The 22,549-nt window shown below is 39.6% G+C and overlaps 1 protein-coding gene across 1 annotated transcript in view; it reads left to right on the top strand.

Annotated features, from left to right (window-relative positions):
- Positions 1 to 12: 12 nt before the first annotated feature.
- LOC124287917 (dynein axonemal heavy chain 12-like) overlaps positions 13 to 22,549 on the top strand; it is a 79,960-nt gene continuing 57,423 nt past the window's right edge. Inside the window, 21 exon segments of the mRNA XM_046724408.1 lie at positions 13 to 183; positions 1,553 to 1,785; positions 2,022 to 2,112; positions 2,758 to 2,787; positions 4,216 to 4,242; positions 6,631 to 6,820; positions 7,372 to 7,447; positions 7,835 to 7,993; positions 10,768 to 10,851; positions 11,341 to 11,452; positions 11,971 to 12,316; positions 13,181 to 13,201; positions 15,048 to 15,139; positions 17,019 to 17,197; positions 18,712 to 18,847; positions 19,223 to 19,348; positions 19,464 to 19,670; positions 20,068 to 20,189; positions 20,605 to 20,878; positions 21,214 to 21,399; positions 21,969 to 22,169. Coding sequence (XP_046580364.1) covers positions 1,553 to 1,785; positions 2,022 to 2,112; positions 2,758 to 2,787; positions 4,216 to 4,242; positions 6,631 to 6,820; positions 7,372 to 7,447; positions 7,835 to 7,993; positions 10,768 to 10,851; positions 11,341 to 11,452; positions 11,971 to 12,316; positions 13,181 to 13,201; positions 15,048 to 15,139; positions 17,019 to 17,197; positions 18,712 to 18,847; positions 19,223 to 19,348; positions 19,464 to 19,670; positions 20,068 to 20,189; positions 20,605 to 20,878; positions 21,214 to 21,399; positions 21,969 to 22,169 — 2,892 coding nt within the window. The 5' untranslated portion in view covers positions 13 to 183.

Here is a 22,549-nt window from a genome sequence, read left to right as displayed (position 1 = left end):
TCGAGACTGGCTTAGAACGTTATGGAGGCTCAAGTCTAAAGCTTCCATAACAACGCAGTGCGAAATGGTGATACGCGTAACTATTACGAAAATGTAAAGTTTATACAATTTGCTGCGAAAATTTCGATCTTTACAAAGAACTGGAATAACAGTGTTGTATTTCAACCAAGACTTCTTGAAAAGGTAATGTTTTGAGTGCTCTAACACAATCATTCATCCATTGCCAAACAAATCGCCCAGGCTAACAAGTGCTGCATCATCAGTAGATATCTGTCGAAACTTATGTAGCCAGGTTCCTGACGTGTAAGGGACTAACATGTAACTCTCAGCTGAGTAATTTGGAAGAATGACACACTTAAACAATTATTCACCTAACAATGCCAAACGTCTCAAACTGTTACAACTTACGTACATATCTCAGACTCGCAGACAGGGCAGATCTAACTCATTTAGAATTCGTTGCTGTATAAATGAGGAATGACATTGTGATGATAGAGAGGTATAACGTTTTGTATATTTTTATTTTACATTTATCAACTTTCTCGATACTCAAATTAAGTAGGAATTGAGACAATATATCCATCACTGTAAATATATGAATTGGAATGGTTGAAATAACCCAGATATACTTATGTTGGTCACTCAAATATCTTATCTTACCAGTTAGAAAAGAGGTAATTCATGGATATACTTTTTTCAATAAAAACTAAGAACCTCGTGGTGGGAAAAAAATTCATAGTATGAATATATTATTTTAATTTGTGCGAATGATTTACTTATGAGCAAAAGGGCTATCTTTTGGCTTATAGTAGAAAACTTACAAAAAGTCACAATATATATTCTTTGTGCATTATACAGGCGATACAATGCAAATACAGCCAGGTACAAGCATGTTAGAGGGTTCCTTGCAGCTCATGACTCCTAGGTCACAGTTGCTGGGAGAAAAATACAACTTCAATGTGTACATGAGATGTTAATCTTTCAAAATATGCAAACCAAAAGCTATACGCAAAATAAAATCTTGTATTTTCGAAATTGAAACTATTATTTATGTAACAGCGATGAAATAAATCACACTTATAAAAAAATTCAACCTAAATTAATTTCTATTTTAAAGAAATATATTTAATGGAGGCATTCAGTTAACTCAGAACCAAAATGCCAGTTGTTCTGTTGACCCAAGTGAGATACAGTTCTTATACCTTACTATGAATGCTATGCAGACATACACAAACTACCTAATATCAGTTACTTTCAAATGTATGATGGTGAACACCATATTGCTCAGTAAGATACATACTCCTTGTCCTCACTCAATGTCACCTGTGATGATCTGAGTTAGAAATGCTGTCAACCAACCATGCTTGTGGTAATAGGCGAGTAACAGGATGGTATGGTCAGACTCATTGACTTGGTTAACACATGTCAATTGCACAAATCAGTGCTCATGCTATTGATCACTAGATTGTCGGTCCATACTTGATTATTTACAGACCACTGCCATAAAGCAACAAATAGACAAACACTAAATGTATTTTCTTGTTGTGTTTAGATGGCATCCCCAGGCAGATATACCAATGACATTACAAATGATGATGAAACCGTCAATGGGAGACTTGGGCTGGTCAGACAGAGAACCAAAATTGGCGGCATTGGCCCAGATGGATATCCAAGACTACCGCCAATCAAACGACCAGCGGTCTCAAAAGAAGATCCATATGCAAATAGTAAACTGATGAAGTTCAGACTTGCAAACCACAAACAAGCTTTACTCATGCAGATCTTGTAAGTTCATTTCCAAGAAATAAATATATATATCTTCAGTGGATGTTTAATTTGATATGACTGCAACTTGTGATAGTGCCTTGTCCAAAAAATAATTTAGAACATCCTTGTTAAATGTTCGTTGAACATGAAGTCAAATTGTAGTCCGTCCATAGTGCTGATAAAATGTTTGGTAAAATGTTAAATATGTAAATATGTCTTGTAGACTTAGAAACATTTCCCATGTTTATATTTAGACAAGACACAGCCATGAAGGCAATGGACGAAACCCAGGAAGCAGTAGAGCTAACCCCTGACAAACCCCCCAGCCCAGACTACCCCGAGGAGGTGAGAAACTTCTTGTGTTATATCTTCACACCACAGCATTAATGTTGATTATGAAAATTAAAACAGAGTTCATTTTAAGACTGTTATTTTGTATTAATTTCAATATTCTTTCAAATAAGACAGAAGACATTTTCGAGATTGATTATATTATGATTGTTTGAATCAAATAATCATTTAAGCAAATTAGCGCACAAGTTAATTTATATAATCCTAAAGCTATTCTAAGGGCTGGTACAATTCCAGAATTTTTAAGTGGGAGTCCATGTGTGTTTAGGCGTTCAGCAAGTGTACATTAATTTCCATTTCTGCGCACAAAAAATTAACATCAACAAAACGAAAGGAGAAGTCATTAACTAATGAGCTGACATAAGTACTTAATACATGTTTGCATTACACAGTCATATGAAGAAACTGTCTTAAATGTCAAACAAATTTCAGAAGAAATGTTGGTGGTGGTGATACCTCCAGTAAGACATATTCACAAATTTGCTGTTCTTAGTATTACCATTTCTGGGTTCATTGTTTTGCAAAAATGCCTTTAGATGTGGGATGAATATATTTCTGATGTGAAACATTTCCACTTGATAAAATATCATGTTCATTGTTTTATCCTTTTTAACCTAATTTTGATGTGAACTTTATTAGAAACGAAAAAGCAAGGAAGAACAAATTGCGGTATGTTTTGATTGTTTGTCCACAATGCACCTCTAATATCATCACAGTTTATGTCCTGCAATGTTGGAATGTTGTCCGACAGGTCCACAGCACTCAACATTGTATTTGGCACAGGATGTCTTGAGAGAGTCCTGAATCATGTCACATTTACAGCATTGTCTGTCCCACGTTTATCATGTCATGTTTATGTTTTGACACAGAAACAAATATCACTTTGTATGTCGTTGTATTCACTTGTATGTATTAGCATCTTGTAATTAAACGAGGATTTGTGACAAGTGCTTTTGACATGGGAAATATCAACTGAGTCTTTGTTATCCCCTGCAACGTGTTTTGCGGGGGTTATTAAAATGGACTCCGTGCGTGCGTCCGTCCGTGCATCCGTGGACGTTTGACTTTTCCGGAGCATAACTCTAAAACTTTTCAATATTTCTTCACCTAACTTGGCACATAGATAGATCTGATGGTCTACTGGTGCCTTTTGGTAGTTTTGGATTTCTGAATAAAATGGGTTTTTTTGCGTTTCCATGGCAACAATTTTGGCTTCAACTGAATTGGTGGTGGTGCTCCTTTTTGGAGAAGAACTTTGAAACCTTTCAGTACTCTCCTTCCACTTAGCTATATACACGCCAAAACATTTGACATAATCATAACTCGTAGACATATTCATGAAGAGTATTTTGCCATTGCGGGGGATATTGATGACTTTGTCTTCTTGTTAATCAGTATTTGTCAAGCCTTTGCAAATGCTGATTAACTGGATGAGGTTAATATTTCCAGTATCAAAAACAAGAGTGATTAATTCTATTCATCACATCCACATTACTGTTTCCCTTTAAAGAAAATGCATCAAAATCAGCATCAGAAACTTGGTGTGATCTCACGTATATATCATGTACAGTGATACATGGTTCCTGTTGCTGTGTGAACCAAACTATACAAACCTTTGATGCATTTTGGCTTATTCATTCAATGGAAAAAATACTTGAACAGAGTTTTTCAGAATAAAACTTTAATAACGATAACACAATGATTCTGTGTTATTGGATTCTATCAGAATAATTATCAGTGACATTTTACCTCTATCTGTACTGGCGAAAAAAAAGTCTCACTTCTGTTATCTGTTTTGCATATATATATGTCATTGTGGTATGACATTCATGTGTTTATGTCATAAGCTTATGTCATGGATAAATGCTTTAGTTAATTCATAAATGTTTATACTCTCAGAATATTTGTTCTTGTGAGAACTAAGCGACATCAGTGAATCTAGTGGAAACTGTTGCAAACATGTAGTAATATTTTCACCATAAACTCACAGATTTGTTTCTTTTTCTTTTTTATTTGACCTTCCCTCCCACATCACTACCCTAACTACCTATCCCCTGACCCACCCTATATATCCTACACTTCCCACCACCCTCACAGATGATGAGTCCGGAGCGTCGAGTCCGGGTAAGTGCAGCCGGTGTTGCAGTAGACAGTAGCTAGGGCTGCCTCTTGTAACCACTAGGCCAAGTTGCTGTCATATATATTCATCCTGAAAACTAATCCCAATATGCACATATTATCAACCTGTATCACCAAGACTTTGCTAACCCGCCTTCACACTATGTTGACTGCAGTGGTATTTCCTACAATCTCTGAATACTGCTCTGATCCATCTTTGGCCAAAAAAACTAAATGCATTTTTATAGTATGTCTGAGTTTTTAATTTATCTGGCTTTCCTCTTATCTAACCAAACTAGGGGTTTGTAAGAATCCTATCTATTAAATTCAGGGTCCTGTAAAGTGAGGTGAAATTGGGTTTTACGTCGTGCTTGAGAATATTTCGCTCATATGACGACGTTCCTGTAAAGTAACGAAATGGTGTGGTACTGTACTATACTGTAAGGGAGTGGGGCCGTAGCCTAGCAGTTAAAGAGTCATGTGTTGACTTGGGTTCGATTTCCCACATGGTTGCCATGTGTAAAGCCCATTTTTGGTGTTCCCCCGCCATGATATTGCTTGAATATTGCTAAAAGTGGCGTAAAACCACACTCATTAACCCGCTGTACCAGAAGAGTTGTTAATGACTTTAATTACAGAACCGTTACGTTTATTGTCAAGAATTTGGTACCATGTAAATGAATGTGTATCCCTTGGGATGGAACATATTCTATTCCCTGCATATATTTCATACATTTGCGCATACTGGAAGAACGTTCCTGGTCTTGTCCTGAGACATTATTATATTCACAATACTGTAATGACCCTAGAGACATAAAGTAACATTTAAATTCTTGGCTATGAAAATAGAGTAGAAAGCCAAGTTAGTTTGTACATGCAGCTGTTGGACATACTGTGAATACAGCCCTATCTATAGTGTCTATAAACTTGTCATACATCTTTCTTACCCATGGCATCTAGAACATTACAAAAATGAATGCGTATGAAGGACTTTTTCACTAACAACAAAGAAACCAAAACAACATGTACAATATAGTGACTGAATATTGTTGGTATAAAAGACTTGAGTAGACAGACCATAGTCTACCATGTACTGGTGTGTGCATGCCATCTTCACTGTTGCACCGTGCATGCACTGGTGTGAGTTTGTGTAATGCACATGGTTGTTTGCATGTTTTATTTACACAAACTGTGCATTTGTATCAAACTTTGACATTGCAGTATCTACTGGTACCATAGCTTATGTAATAAATAAATAGGATAAGTCATATAACAATTTAGTATTGGTAAGATTCATGTGTGATAGAATTACTTTTTACATTTAAAGATCCTGATTATAGGTCTGTTTTCAAGAACAAAGATACCATTAGAATATCTGTCATGGCTGATTTGAGTTCTGTATGTTTTAGTGAAAAAATAGTCAATCTGTACACTCAATAATTCTAGATTTCTTTTCTCAGTCTAAAATGTCTTTTCTGAACTATATTTTTTGTTTTGAAAGTAGGAAATCTGATCTTGCAACTGAACATGCTCCATTTGTATTTTGTGTTTGACAAAGAAAGAAAATTCCAGTCTGTGTAACACCTGGTATATCATGTTATTATTCTGTCATGTTGAGTACCAACAGGCCTGTTGTAATGCCAACTGTGTTCAAACTACAAGATTTTAAATGTGTTTTCCCTCATGGTTGTCTAACAACCTAGCTATGAGGTTACACTTTTATAAAATATGAATGCTACCTGCTTTATAATTCTGCCTTTACCTAACCTAGATCAGCCGACTGATTAAGGAGAAATACTTGGCCAAGTGCCCAGTCCCTGGGTCTGTGTAATCATGTTGGAGAGCTTCCAAGACCTATCTGATTGTGTAATTAATTATTAACAGTCTGGCTTAATCAGTCACCATTGTAATGAACTTTTGCCTTATATAACAATGTATTCCAGCCCAAACAGTTACAAACTATGCGGTCATTTCTGTAACTGTGTTAAATTGCATCCTCTTATTCTATATAGACATTGAACTTCAGTATTTAATTATGATGATTTGATATCATGAAATGCTAATTCTTGGTCTCTAATTATTTTTTTAAATTTACAAATTCAAGCCACAAAACATTGTGGCTATCACACAATGTGAAAATAAAGAAAAATGATAATAAATCTCTGAAATATGTTTTACAAAAAAAAAAAAAATCTGAAAATATACATGTATGTTTGTGTATTTGCACTTAATGAAACAATCTTGTAGAATTTACGAAGGTAAATGATAGAACATATTTTAAGTCATGTCTTCTGCAAAATCAAACAGATGAACATATGTTGTGAGTATGTTCATTCAGCTATGCAATGAAACAATGGAAGGAAGAGGGTATGTTGAACTGTGGTGTGTTTGTAGCTGAACTACCAGTTCCTGCGAGGCTGTGTGGAGAGTGGCCCTGTCACCCCCATGCAGGAGGAGTGGCAGACACACATCCTCAGGATGGTGCCAGAACACCTCCGACAAGCAGCAGATCTTAAGGAATATCTGGCTGAGTTGTTTGAAGAAGTCCGGAAAGACTACTATGGCAGTATGAAGAAGTCTATGGGTATGATCACTTTCTCTATATCTAACTATAAACCCGAGAAAAAGTATTGCAACAAATATGGTTTTTAACCTCCATATAGTCCTGTATCTCCATGGCATAATTATGTTTGTTTGTATGATTATGTTGATCTTTTGTGTGCACCATATATTGATGTTAGATATGCACATGCTACAATTAGAGGCGAGCATCATATGCACCTATCATTACACAATATCAAGTTTCAGTAAACTGTTCTTACAGCTTGATAACTTCATAAATCAATTGATTTCATTGTTGATAAGTAAACATGTGGCCTACTCAGCTGACAACTGCTCAAAGACAGCACGACAAAATGAGCTAATTGTTTGCCATGCTTACTTTGCTGGATAAACTTTTTCTCTTTTTTACATTTAGATTTGCTATTTAATTATTCCTTGAGCATCAGTTTATCCCTATAGTAAGTCAAATTGAGGTTTGGATAAGTTCCTTTGTGATGGGTGTATTGCGATACTTGTTTCCATGTTAGACAGTATCTGGAGATACAGTACTAGATGCCCTGTTGTTCATTCCAGTTCAACACGTGCTGGTCAAGCCTGAAGTAAAGGGTCTGGAACTAGAGTCTGCCGGACCTCCACCAGCAGAACCACAGTAGGACTTCTGTCTATATTGTCATGTATACTAACACAAGTGACTGGAGGAAACTATTTAAACTGTACTTTCATTAAGCTGCGTGTACAGCAATTCATTTGTCATTACTGGGTCTCCTGAAGATATTATCGTGGTTTGAAACAAACTTGACACTGCGAAGTACCCATCCCTTTCTAAATGCTGTTCACACATACTGAGGACTTAAAAGTGGAAATATGAACTTCTGTATCTATTGCTGATCAGTAATGAATGATATTCACAGTTAAATGTAGCAATCAGAAATTCGTTTATTTCTCAGAAATGATTTTTTTGTATTATTGTTATGCATAAAGATGACTTGGGAGTTGATTTGACGTGCAAATTATGGCTGTTTGTTTGTTCCTGTAGGGGTCTTGATTTCTCACGGCCATGGCATGAAGATTACCTTGACAGCCGTCAGACAATCAGCACCAACCTGCACCTGCTGCACCCATCCATGCAGACAGTGCTTCACATGTGCCAGACAACACTGGGCAACATGATCCTGGTCGACGTCTCCTCATACAGGTAGGGCACTGAATACAGGTGATCGACGTCTCCTTGTACAGGTAGGGCACTGAATACAGGTGGTGGACGTCTCCTTGTACAGGTAGGGCACTGAATACAGGTGGTCGACGTCTCCTTGTACAGGTAGGGCACTGAATACAGGTGGTCGACGTCTCCTTGTACAGGTAGGGCACTGAATACAGGTGGTGGACGTCTCCTTGTACAGGTAGGGCACTGAATACAGGTGGTGGACGTCTCCTTGTACAGGTAGGGCACTGAATACAGGTGGTGGACGTCTCCTTGTACAGGTAGGGCACTGAATACAGGTGGTGGACGTCTCCTTGTACAGGTAGGGCACTGAATACAGGTGGTGGACGTCTCCTTGTACAGGTAGGGCACTGAATACAGGTGGTGGACGTCTCCTTGTACAGGTAGGGCACTGAATACAGGTGGTGGACGTCTCCTTGTACAGGTAGGGCACTGAATACAGGTGGTGGACGTCTCCTTGTACAGGTAGGGCACTGAATACAGGTGGTGGACGTCTCCTTGTACAGGTAGGGCACTGAATACAGGTGGTGGACGTCTCCTTGTACAGGTAGGGCACTGAATACAGGTGGTGGACGTCTCCTTGTACAGGTAGGGCACTGAATACAGGTGGTGGACGTCTCCTTGTACAGGTAGGGCACTGAATACAGGTGGTGGACGTCTCCTTGTACAGGTAGGGCACTGAATACAGGTGGTCGACGTCTCCTCGTACAGGTAGGGCACTGAATACAGGTGGTGGACGTCTCCTTGTACAGGTAGGGCACTGAATACAGGTGGTGGACGTCTCCTTGTACAGGTAGGGCACTGAATACAGGTGGTCGACGTCTCCTTGTACAGGTAGGGCACTGCATAGAGGTGGTTGACGTCTCCTTGTACAGGTAGGGCACTACATAGAGGCGGTCAACGTCTCCTTGTACAGTTAGGGCACTGCATAGAGGTGGTTGATGTCTCCTTGTACAGGTAGGGCACTACATAGAGGTGGTTGACGTCTCCTTGTACAGTTAGGGCACTACATAGAGGTGGTTGATGTCTCCTTGTACAGGTAGGGCACTAGCATACAGGTGGTTGATGTCTCCTTGTACAGGTAGGGCACTAGCATAGAGGTGGTTGACGTCTCCTTGTACAGGTAGGGCACTCCATAGAGGTGGTTGATGTCTCCTTGTACAGGTAGGGCACTGCATAGAGGTGGTTGATGTCTCCTTGTACAGGTAGGGCACTACATAGAGGTAGTTGACGTCTCCTTGTACAGGTAGGGCACTACATAGAGGTGGTTGATGTCTCCTTGTACAGGTAGGGCACTGCATAGAGGTGGTTGATGTCTCCTTGTACAGTTAGGGCACTGCATAGAGGTGGTTGATGTCTCCTTGTACAGGTAGGGCACTACATAGAGGTGGTTGACGTCTCCTTGTACAGGTAGGGCACTTGTACATAGGGCAGGTGGTTGATGTCTCCTTGTACAGGTAGGGCACTCTCCTTGTACAGTTAGGGCAGGTGGTTGATGTCTCCTTGTACAGGTAGGGCACTACATAGAGGCGGGTCATACAGTGGTGGATGTCTCCTTGTACAGGTAGGGCACTGCATAGAGGTGGTTGATGTCTCCTTGTACAGGTAGGGCACTACATAGAGGTGGTTGACGTCTCCTTGTACAGTTAGGGCACTACATAGAGGTGGTTGACGTCTCCTTGTACAGTTAGGGCACTACATAGAGGTGGTTGATGTCTCCTTGTACAGGTAGGGCACTGCATACAGGTGGTTGACGTCTCCTTGTACAGGTAGGGCACCATAGAGGTGGTTGACGTCTCCTTGTACAGTTAGGGCACTACATAGAGGTGGTTGATGTCTCCTTGTACAGGTAGGGCACTCCATAGAGGTGGTTGATGTCTCCTTGTACAGGTAGGGCACTACATAGAGGTGGTTGACGTCTCCTTGTACAGGTAGGGCACTACATAGAGGTGGTTGATGTCTCCTTGTACAGGTAGGGCACTACATAGAGGTGGTTGACGTCTCCTTGTACAGTTAGGGCACTGCATAGAGGTGGTTGATGTCTCCTTGTACAGGTAGGGCACTACATAGAGGTGGTTGACGTCTCCTTGTACAGGTAGGGCACTACATAGAGGTGGTTGATGTCTCCTTGTACAGGTAGGGCACTACATAGAGGTGGTTGATGTCTCCTTGTACAGGTAGGGCACTCCATAGAGGTGGTTGATGTCTCCTTGTACAGGTAGGGCACTACATAGAGGTGGTTGATGTCTCCTTGTACAGGTAGGGCACTACATAGAGGTGGTTGACGTCTCCTTGTACAGGTAGGGCACTACATAGAGGTGGTTGATGTCTCCTTGTACAGGTAGGGCACTACATAGAGGTGGTTGATGTCTCCTTGTACAGTTAGGGCACTGCATAGAGGTGGTTGATGTCTCCTTGTACAGGTAGGGCACTACATAGAGGTGGTTGACGTCTCCTTGTACAGTTAGGGCACTGCATAGAGGTGGTTGATGTCTCCTTGTACAGGTAGGGCATAGCATACAGGTGGTTGATGTCTCCTTGTACAGGTAGGGCTCTACATAGAGGCGGTCAACGTTCCTTGTACAGGTTGAGGAGGCAGACCTCACTGACATCACGCTGAAGAAAGAAACACTGCAGTAACTAATGTGAAGCAGTCTTTCATTATTTCAAAAATTCAGATTTGCAACTAAAATCATTTAAACCGGATTACTGGACCCAAATTGTCTATTTCTATGTTTGTGTTTCAGAGCAAATGGCCCTATGGAGTTTGAGAGCCTGAAGAACAATGTTATCTTAGACCTAGAGAAGGCAGAAGAGAGACTCATGCACAGGTAAACACAGATGCTATGTGAACCTTTTGTTACAGAAGTATGTAGCTGAGAAACACCTTGAAAACGAGTATGAGCACACACTAGCCAAGTAATGAAGTGGACAAACGCATTGACTGACACATAAGGTGTCAAAACAAGAATGGGGTACACTCCTCTTGTCTGAATGTCTATCAAGATGAGTTCGTAATGTTTGAAGTCTCACAGCATTGCTTCACTTTAAACTATGTTTATAACGAACATGCATATAAGGAACTGATGGATAATATGTATGTATTTAGTTATGTTTGGGTGCATGGGGTGAATAAAGTACATACTTTACAGCTTACAGTTTCTGTCATTTTCAAGATGCATTACTTGATCCAAGATGTTCTACAGTTGAATGATCTGCCATAGTTCACTGTATAAGTGTAGTAATCTCTGGTACACTTGTTACAGTGTATCTGTTAGGGAGATGACATAGATGTGAACACAACCTTGTGTCTATTTCAGCTGGCACCCCGGTGTCATCAACGTCTTCACCGACAAGAACAGCTTCACCAACATCAAGCCAGAACTGATGGACTCCTTCTATGCAAACGTCTCCACACTTGTCTCAAACCAGGTCTGTGACCCTAAGTTATTTTGGCCAAGATGGTTCAATCACAAGCCAGTCTATGTTCTTTCCCTCAGGGGCAGTGAGGTAGCCTAGTGGTTAAAGTATTTGCTCGACACGCTGAAGACCCAGGTTTCATTCCCCACATGGCTACAATGCGTGAAGCCCATTTCTGGTGTACCTCACCATGATATTGCTGGAATATTGCTAAAAGCAGTGTAAAACCAAAACCAGCTCTTTTTCACAAATTAGGTGAAAAGGAGGCATTCGGTATACTTCATGTTTATTTCAGATTCTGTGTCAGTCTGCTTTCCTTGTTATTATTTATATTGGTAGGGTAAGGATGTACTTAAATCCCTGAATTGAAGACATTTTGATTAAAAAAGAAACTGAATTTTCACAGTGAAGCATTTGAACAGAAAAAGCCAGAATCACTTTCAAAAAAGTTGTTGCCGTCTTCGTTACATGTACTAATTAGTGGATGTGTGCCCACTGCTGACTGTGACCGAGGGACCGTGGTGTTTCAGCTGAAAGACCTGTTGGTGCGGACAATCGATGCCTTCGTTGATGTGTTTGAGCCAGAAAACCATCTGCTGCTGCCAATTTTGAAGATGGAGCTGACCTTTGATGACCGCAAGATGCAGTTCTACCCCCCTGTGGAGGATTTGGAGGAGACTGTCCTGTTTGTGGTCAGCCAGATCACCAAGACCATGCAGCATGTGCCGACTGTCCAGTCCTGGCTGGCTGGTGGCAACACGGTCACTCACACTGATGCCAGTGTTGCTGACCACATCCTACAGGCTGCCATCAAAACACTCAAGGAAGCGGTCAAACGATACTTCCAGGATCCAGAAGAGCATTTACAGTCATTTGGTAAGTATACAGCAGCTGTATGGTATCATATGTTTAAGCTAAATGATTCTCAATATATCAGATCTTAGTTGTCGTTAGAGCTAAATAAATATCTCAGAGGTTTCATTACAGATCTCATCAGAGCATCCTTTTGTGCGACTAGTGAGATCATTGCTCACCAGATCAGGAGAGTGACTGTCAAAATGTGTTTTCTTAATCATGTAGCCCAATAATGTTAATACAGGGTTTTCAACAGGACAGTTAGTGGCTGTAAGACCGATTCCTGCAAAATCAGTATCACTTGACCTGTTTTGGAATGTTCTCAGATTTTTGTACAGTGGTAGCAAGCATAAGATCTGATTTTAATGAGATTGAAGCAATACTTGAGAACCATTCAAGTCCCTTCATGTTCATCCAAAAATGAAATGGAATTATTGTTGTGTTGTTGAAAGCACTTTTTAAGATGAAATCAGTGAAATTCTATCGTTCATACTTGCACCCCATCAATTACTGTCAAAGAATATGAACTAAACTGCCCAGGGTTTAATTATGAGAAGAAATCATTGTTATGTAATGTATTTGATGTACCTTATCCTCCTCTAGATGGAGGTGTTTGATAGTGTCAATATAAACAACTTAGGTGGAATAATGTTTACTTACATATGATCCACGGTCTTTAATAAAATGAATTATTTAATGTTCTAAGAAGTGGTACTAGATGTTATCCAAATTGGCACTTCTTTTGATATATATTTGATATTGGTTTGCCGTTAATAAGCTTTATTTTTGTAAATGTCCTGAAGTCTGATATTCCATCTATAAATATTCTATATTTACTTTGCGATATTTCAAGAATTATTCATATGTTCCTGTTATTACAATAAGTGAGAGGAGATTTTACAACCAGTGAGTATGACGTCACACTTGCATGGGCAATGGAAACTGTTTCACTCTTTACTCTTCTTTAGTATCTCATACTATTTTCTGACAAACTGTTTCATTAGAATTAAATAGGCTGATGTAGGAATGCATTCTTCTCACCATATCTTCAGCATGAATATCACAATATCACAGTATATCTTTATCTATGTATATCTATGTATGCAATGACCAAGTTAAATGCTTGCAAGATGCCTGTTGTATCTTGGGCACTGCATCTATATTACTTTTCATTTGGTGCACATTTTCATGTCGGGAGTGCCAGACATTCTAAATGTTTATACCACAGATATCAGATTGTGTAGATAGGGTGCTTTGTTGAAGGGTGGTGTATCAGTTTGAATACATACAATACATGTTGTAAGCTATGAACATTGTTTTCACAGAATGGTCAATCATTGTCAGCATACATTCCTTATTTAACTTCGGATGTGTTTTATTTTCATAACAATTTGCAATTCATAGTTATACCTCAGTAGAGCCAAACTTTGAACAAAGCAGATGTTTCCCTGTGGTGTTGCATTATGTCTGTCTGATAGCCTCACTCACATCTGTTTAACTCTCCACAGTCTTGTATCAACTGTTGGTTATATTACAAGTATGGAGAATGATGATAGTTTTATGGATATACAACTTCTTTATTCCATGAAAGGCAATGTTTTAACAGATTCTAATGTTGTCAAACAAGTGATCAGTTGCTTGACAACGACATTAGAATCTATCGAAACATCACCTTTCACAGAATAAAGAAGTTGTGTATCCATAAAATTATCATCATTCTTCATCACCTCAACTTCTAAAATGGCCATCAAAGAAGTATAGAAGTATGATATTGATATCCAATCAATAGAATGTCAATTTCAACACAGCTGCACACATGAAGACAAATATAGGTTTATCATTTTATATCATATATATATTAGCCCTGTTAAACCGTTACTCAATACAAATAAGGTATTAAATATTTCTTGAAATGAATTATGGATAAACATAGTTGCATGTGCCATTTTGAATAATCACATTTCCTTAGGAGACAATTCAAATATTTCCTATGGCTATGTCTGTCATTAACTGATTTTCAACAAATTGCTGGCTTTGTATGTAATAACGTCAACTGGTTAAATTATGAGTGGATGAGTGATTACCCATGCAAAGAAGTACGAGCATATAACACCTGTACTCAAGGAACTACACTGGCTACCAATCACAGAGAGTGAGTGAGTTTAGTTTTACACCGCTTTTAGAAATGTTCCAGCAATATCACGGCGGACCAATCAGGGAGAGGATTGAATTCAAACTCCTATTGTTTGTCTTCAAGGCTAAGTGGCCTTGCTCCACAATACATCCAGGAGCTCATCACCCACCCACTATCAGCCAAGGAGGACATTACTATCTATGTCCACACTCTCAGTTACTGCCCCTGTCACATACGGAGATAGATCATTCTGCAAAGCAGGAGCTGTGTTGTGGAGCAAACTTCCAGCCTACTTACGTGACAATTCCAACATCAAAAGTTTCAGATCTGAACTGAGAACCCTCATGTTCAAGAGAGCATACGACTAAGCGCCTTTGATCATTTTTCTGGCTTAAGGCGCTATAGAAATGTCCAACTTATTATTATTATAATCACTGCTCGTGATTTGTCTTCAATTGTGCAAGGGAGTGTAAGTTAAGACTTTAGCCTGTATTAGACGTGAAAGAGTTGCAGTCTGTAATTGTGGGTGTTTCAGTTGGCCGGTATGACTACATTGTGAATGGCACCTCTCTTAATGTGGAAGTGTTATAGTCAGTGCAATTGTGAGTGTTGTTTCAGTTGACCGGTATGACTACATTGTGAATGGCACTGCTCTGAAGGAGATCCATGCCTACATGGCCGAGGAACACACATTTGCTGAATACACGGAGGTAAGTGTCTGATGGATGGCAATTGCTCCCATAATTGTAAAAGGTCCAGTAAGTACGACTCCCACAGTCCAGTAAGTACGACTCCCACAGTCCAGTAAGTACGACACCCACAGTCCAGTAAGTACGACTCCCCTGAGTATATATTTGTAACTGGGATATCTGTCCAAAAATGACTCCATTGAGGCTGTAAGTCTATGTTTATTTAAGGTAGTTGGTTTACACAACATCTGAAATGATATATGTATATACAGGGCTCAGTCAAAATATCTATTTCATTAAATACAGTTCATCTCATTGCACATTGGTTTCATGAATAACAATTGCATCATTACTGTTGAACATATAAAACAAACTCAAAACAAATGGACATCAGAAAACTAATAGTTCAGATAAATATTCAAACCATTAGGAGTGCCATTATGGAATATATATGGCATCTTCAAAACAGCCATGAAATATCTCAGCATGTCTTACCATCTATGGGACAACTTGTACCAAACTGGACACATGTGGTGAAGCACCAACATGCACCATGCACCTACAAAGGACCTAAAATATGTATGCCTTAATTAGCATGGAAATACTAATTCTAACCAGTAAAGTAAATGTACAATCTGTCTGGAGTCAAATATAAATATACACAAACAACTTCTAACTATAAGTCAAAGCATACTTCCACCAAATGCACAAATTCAGTTATAATGAATACTGAATTAAACTTTCAACAATTAAACATATTTTTGTAATTCATTCCTTTTATATAAACCCAAGTGTAACTAACCTGTAATTCACAATTCAAAATCCTCCTGCCATGACCTTCTAACCACCTTGCCAGGTTGGGAGAAAGACAGCAAGTGAACAAACTTCACATTTTCCTCATGCATCTAACTTCAACATCCAATCAAAATGTTGCACACCTTCAGCCAATGAAAGCCAAGGACAAGACAGCAGACCTGACCTCATTAAGATTTGGCTACTTTGCATAGGAACTACTTTTGACCCATGACCCACTGTTGGCTATAAATAAATCATGGACTTGTGAAAAATATAAACCTTTTTAACTGACAATTGGATTATCATTTAAGATGTTATGAATTGATCACAAACTCTGAAATAGGTCAATACTTATTAAAATAGATTATTTTTCCAGATCATTATACAATTTGTTTATTCTGTACTTGTTACATATTGATTGCTCATACCTTATTTAGTGAATAAGTGTTTCTGTAATAATTATCATAATGGCATAAGCCTTAACAGCGCAGATTATGTATTGCTTCCAACTGATGAGTCTTGTGATAATTAAGCACTGAAAAAAGGAAATATAGACCTCGCTTCACTATTCCGTTCATCAAACTTTTCCTTTCTGGAACACAACTCAAAAACTGTTCACTCTTTTTCTTCAAAAAGTGACAGACATTTGAAACAGGTGCTGAAGTGGTGCCTTTTCCTGTTTATGAATTTTTGATGTTTCTAGTTTTCTTGGTTTCCATTGATACAATTTGTACTTAGTCTAATAAGGGGGTTGATTTCCAACTCAAAAACTGTTCAATACCTTTCATCAAAACATGGCTGATATAAACAGATCCTGAAGTGTCTTTTTTCCCGTTTCTATGGAAACGAGTCATTTCAACTTAATATCACAATGACATATCAGATGATGTGAAAAGTACACTGATTACCTTGTTTTTTTTCATATGGGTACCCAATAATTATTATTCTTATTGCCATGATTATGATGATTAAGATGTTTGAATACTGTTTGGACTGGTAAAGTTATCAACACACTATTGGTTCTTTTTTTTCCAATTATGTTTATCAAACAATGTGGGTTTGTTTTTGAAATAACTTCAGGAAGATAATGGTGTTGTGTTTGCAGCAAATAGAGAAATTCCGTAACTTGGCTAGTGAGATCATGGGACTTCCAAGCATTGAGCATTTCGCTATGATCCGCCTCGACTGTGAAGATCTGAAGCGGGGCTTGGCAGAAGCTGCTCGGGGATTGGCTGATGAGCTGTTGAGTCGTGTTTCTGCAGATCATCGGTCAGAGAATGAGAGGTGGGTTCACCACAGACGAGTTAACACTGGTTTATGTTTATCACCTGTAAATAATGATCAGTGATTATTGATCATGAGACCCCCTGAAGGTCTGGGTTAGAGTATTGATCTTCATTAACCCATGCTTGTGGTAAGAGGCAACTAACGGATCGGGTGGTCAGGCTCACTGACTTGGTTGACACATGTCATCGGTTCCCAATTACGCAGATCGATGCTCATGCTGTTGATCACTGGATTGTCTGGTTCAGACTTGATTATTGACAGCTCGCTGCCATTTAGCTGGAGTATTGCTGAGTGCGGTGTAAAACTGAACTCACTCACTCCCTATTGATCATGAACTAACATATGACATGTTGCTGGATTCAGGAGGACCCCTGGATGTTGGCTCTATACTGTCGATACTAGTGTTGGGAATTGGTTGAAATCTCATAATTGATGATTGCTTCACTACCAACGAACAATCATCGATAAAAATTGGTTAGCGTCTATTTTCAGATTTTCCTATCCAGGTTGTTATTGCAGATATGTATAACATGATGCACCTTGCTACTTTAAAGTGATGTTGATATATCCATTCTCTTCCCACAGAGGTTACTCCTGTCATATTTTCCTACGTAACCTCTGTTCTAATACGGCCCTTTCACGGTGTGAGCGTTCAAGACTCGTGATTGGAGACAATCAGATTTAGTTGTGCAATCAGCGACGTTGTTTCAAAAGTGATCATTCGCAAGGCCTCGGTAATTTCCGTATGCTTCGAGAAAACTAAACTTCTTCCCCTGCGCGATGCGCAAACGTTTCTTCTAGACAGAACTCAGTTATGTTATGGCGGATCAGTGGCGTCTCCATCGCCCTCGTTGACAACGGACAAGCTAGCCATTAAACGTCTTGTGTGTAACATCAACACAAGTCCCCGGCAGATGGGGGATATTTGTGGCCCCACATTTGCTTGTGTTAGTCAAGTTGAATCTAAGTCGATGTAACAGGTGTTCTGATTGGATAGAAAGAAGGGAGATAATTCGTGTTGCGATCTTTTGCCGCTAGGGGATTTTACGAGAACCGGGAAATAAGGCCGTATTAGAACAGAGGCTACGTAGGAAAATATGACAGGAGTAACCTCTGTGGGAAGAGAATGTGATATATCATGAACATAAACCCTCTGGGGTCTTCAAGAAATATTCAGTCATGACTTTTCAGTTAGTGAAGTGAGTTTTCTAAGAATTAAACAAGTTTTCAGGCTCTGACAACTTCGAAGTTATGTTCCATCGTCAAATGTTTCAAAGACTAAAACAGCAGTTCCAAAATCCTTTGTGTTCGATTATGAGAAAATGTGATCGATTGCTTGGTCGTTCGGTCACTTCGACCAATCTTCGATTATTTCAATTAATCTGAACACCACTAGTCGATACTTATAGAAAATTATAGAAATGGCAAGGTCAATCAATTAAACCTGAAAGGTGATAGTAGGAAACAGAGAGATGGTGCCTGCCAGGTAATTGTGTCATTATTTCCATCAGTATCTGCAAGGAGTTCCACACCATGAAAGAGCGAGCCCTGCGACAGCCAGAGACCAGCGAGGACCTCATGGACATGGTGTCGTTTGTGGAGAACGCTCGCACAATGGGCATGATCAAACTCAATGAAAGGATCAAGGTGAGCGATCAAAAAGCTGAAAGGAATCATATGTATGCAGCTACATTTAAGTCGCAGTAGTGGGGCATATTTTGAAGCAATTTGATTGGTTGACAGCTTGCGACTAGTTGTAGGAATTCTGATATGCCCTATGTCTAACAAGTCAACTGCAACTAGTTGTATGTGATGTAAAATTGTTACGGTAAAGGTGTATCTGACATTGCAACTGTGTTGCATGCTACAGGTTGTTACTACAAGTCACACCATCAGAAGGGACCTTATTGACATCACAATTGTTTGTATGAATCTTTCATTTAAGGAGAAGTATGTTGACCATGCTAAACCACTGTTTGCAATAAACCTCGTGCTTGTTTTATATGTTTTTTAACCTTACAGGAATCTAAAGACCGCCTGGCATATCTCATAGACGTGTTTATGTTTACACCTGAGGATATTGAACTCAACTGCGAGGTTCTTACATGGCCGACAAGAATCAACCCTGTCTTTGATTCTAATGATGAGGTATGTTTTGTTTTGTTTTCGTAGATGACACTAGATAAGTCATGTTTTCAGAACATGTGGTCTGTGATGCATCAAACATTGTCTTGATATTCTTGGATGACTTTTCTTTCCTCAGCTTGTGGAGAGTTCCAAACAGAAGGGAGAGAAGCAGTTGCTGGAGAAGAGAGAGAAGGTGATGATTGAGCTGGAGAAGCTACGACAGCGTGTTGATGAGTTCAACGAGAATGGTGAGCTGGACATGATGCAGCAATATGTGCAGGACGTGCGTGGTGTGCAGCGCCGCCTAGTGGATGTGCAGGAACAGATCACCTGGATCAATAAGGTATATCATGTCATCCTGGACTTGATAGTGGTTTTCATAACGTTTCACTACCACAGTTCATGGAAAACACCCCTATTCCCTGTGCTATAAAAGTGGATGAAGCTGAGGATTGGGTGGCCCTGATGTGCAGAAGTTTTAAATGCGTTGATATGGTTAATCAGGTTAATATAAACTAAAAGTTGAGTTTTGTCTTCACATATCTGAATGAATGGCTCAACAGAATCCTCTTGATTGACCTACTTGTATCAATGAATGATTTATTGACAAGATATCTTCTGTTAAATGTGATACCACATTGCCCCAGTAAATGTGAACTCAGTAAAAGTGTCCACATAAACTTGGACTTGGGTGATAGTTGACAAGGACATGAGTTACACTACATCCCTGTGTTCTCCAGGAGGAAGCGCTGTTCAAGTATCCAGTGACATCCTACCCAGACGTGGATGAGATCTCCTCATCACTTGACCCCTTCCAGAGGCTTTTCAATGTTGTCCTCAAATGGCAGAGGGCAGAGAAGAGGTGAGCAGAGGGAAGCGCTTGTTTACTTGCAACTACATAACGTAAATAAAACAATAATGACATCATTCCTGATGCCAGAAATGTCAGACTAGATTGGTAGCCTAGCTGTAAATGTTATGTTGCAGTGAATCCCTCTAGACTTGTGCATGGCTGTAGTTTTGTGCATCTACTAGGTACATTATCTTAGTTTTGGTCTCCTGTGTTGATGTTAGGATAAATTCTTTGTGTGGCATTTTTAGAAGTTGGAGTGTCAGATAAGGACAAACCTTATGGATGAACAACTTCTTTATTCAGGTGCGATTTTTCGAAAACAAGAAACTGTATCGAAACATCGCACCACCTGAATAAAGAAGTTTTCTCAGTTGCTGGGATAGTGGTCTTACTGCTAACGACTGACAATTGATGTGGTCTGCAGATGGATGGATGGAGCCTTCCTGGAGCTGAACTCAGAAGCAGTGGAGGGTGAGGTGGATGAGTACTGGAGGGAGACCTACAAGATACAGAAGGTCTTCAACCAGAAAGTAAAGAAGATGCAGATGGAAAGGGACGAGCTTGAGAGGGAGAGGAAAAAGAAGCGACGTGCAGCTGAGGATGGAGGTGATGAAGCCAAGGATGAAAAGGATGAGTTCCACCCTCCTCAATCTCTGGCAGTCTGCAACACAGTCATGGACAACATGAAGGAATTCAAGGTATGAAAACAAGGTCGTACCTTAGATAGGTAATGTACATGTGCATCTTGAGAAATAGGAATAATTTTATGAACCAGATGTCATTGTAGTGCTGGTATATTTTCACCAAAGTTGTACAGTTACATGCTGATATGTTTGTTTTATTAGATACTTGACTATCATGTCTCTAAAACAGTTTTGTAATGTTCAGTAGTCAGAATAGGGGTTTATGTATAGTTTTTGTACGTATGTTTAATTGAATTCATGTTTAATTGAATTCATTGTACTGTTATTTCCCTGGTTTCTCCAAGAGGGTGTGACTAGTGTTGATTGTCAAAGGTCTGCTACACTTGCAGGAGTTCATCCCCGTCATCAGCATCATGTGCAACCCTGGTGTACGTACACGCCATTGGAAGCAAATGTCAGACATTGCTGGCTTTGACCTCACCCCAGACTCTGGTTCAACACTTAGGAAGGTCCTCAAGCTGAACCTGGACCCTTACATGGAGCAGTTTGAACAGATATCTGGGGCTGCATCCAAGGTAAGGTGAAATGACACTGACATGAATGAAGGAACTTCGCTGTGATGATTACAGTAATGGTTACAGTAGATGTAGCACAGTCATTCTTCCCATAGCAATCTGCACTTAGTCATCGCACTCAGTATTTCTCAGTTAAATTCTTTAACCACATAACTACCAGGTACTCAGTTAAATTTAGCTCTGTGTGGTTGAACTTTGAGTACTATGTCTTTTTAACATTTAGTGCTATGTAGTTAACCTATTAGTGTGATGTGTTAAACGTTTTGTATCAAGTGGTTAAACATTTAGTATGATGTGGTAACACATTTTGTGTGATGTTGTGTGAACATTTAGTATGATGTGGTTACACATTAGTGTGCTGTGGTTGAACGTTGAGTACTACATGGTTGAACCTTCAGTGCACTGTTGTTCAGCCAATAATGCCTTTAGTGCTATGTGTTTGAACCAATGTTGATAGTGATGCATTATTCTAGGAATGTACATGTGGATATAGTGTAAAAGAGTACAGTGCAGAAATTCTGCAGGTTGTTTTTTTTATGTGAAGCTGACAAACTCCATGTCATCCCCAGGAATTCTCCCTGGAGAAGGCAATGAACAAGATGATGGAGGAATGGACAGGGATCAACTTCAACCTCATCCAGTACCGGGACACCGGAGTCTCCATTCTGGCATCCGTGGATGACATTCAGACCACACTGGACGACCAGATCGTCAAGACACAGACCATGAGAGGCTCACCCTTCATCAAGCCGTTCGAGAAGGAAATCAAGGTAGATGGAGTTGCCTCCCCTTGCAGTGGTGACGATGAGGGTGCTAGCACTGCTGCAGACACACCTAGTGAAAACACTGACCAACACACAGAGTTTTCACAGATCTGTGAACATCCAGTTATGTAGGACACCTATTCATGGATTAACATCAGCTTTGAAAAGGTCGCACAAGATTTCTTTATACCTGTAATGTAACATATGAAATATTTTCGACTCTTTGTGCTTCTACAACATAACTCTCCCAAATTATTAAAGACCACAGATTTCCAACTATCAAGAGTGACTCTCAATCTTCAACAATCACTTTCTGAACACAATCCAAACCTCAAGGCATATGAGAACAAGGAGCAGATGACTGAGGTTGGAAATAATACATTTTA

Source organism: Haliotis rubra, unplaced genomic scaffold, assembly GCF_003918875.1.
Source record: "Haliotis rubra isolate DU_JTF1 unplaced genomic scaffold, ASM391887v1 Scf111, whole genome shotgun sequence".
NCBI lineage: Eukaryota > Metazoa > Mollusca > Gastropoda > Lepetellida > Haliotidae > Haliotis > Haliotis rubra.
The sequence above is the reverse complement of the archived record's forward strand: the minus strand, read 5'-3'. Positions and strand labels throughout refer to the sequence as shown.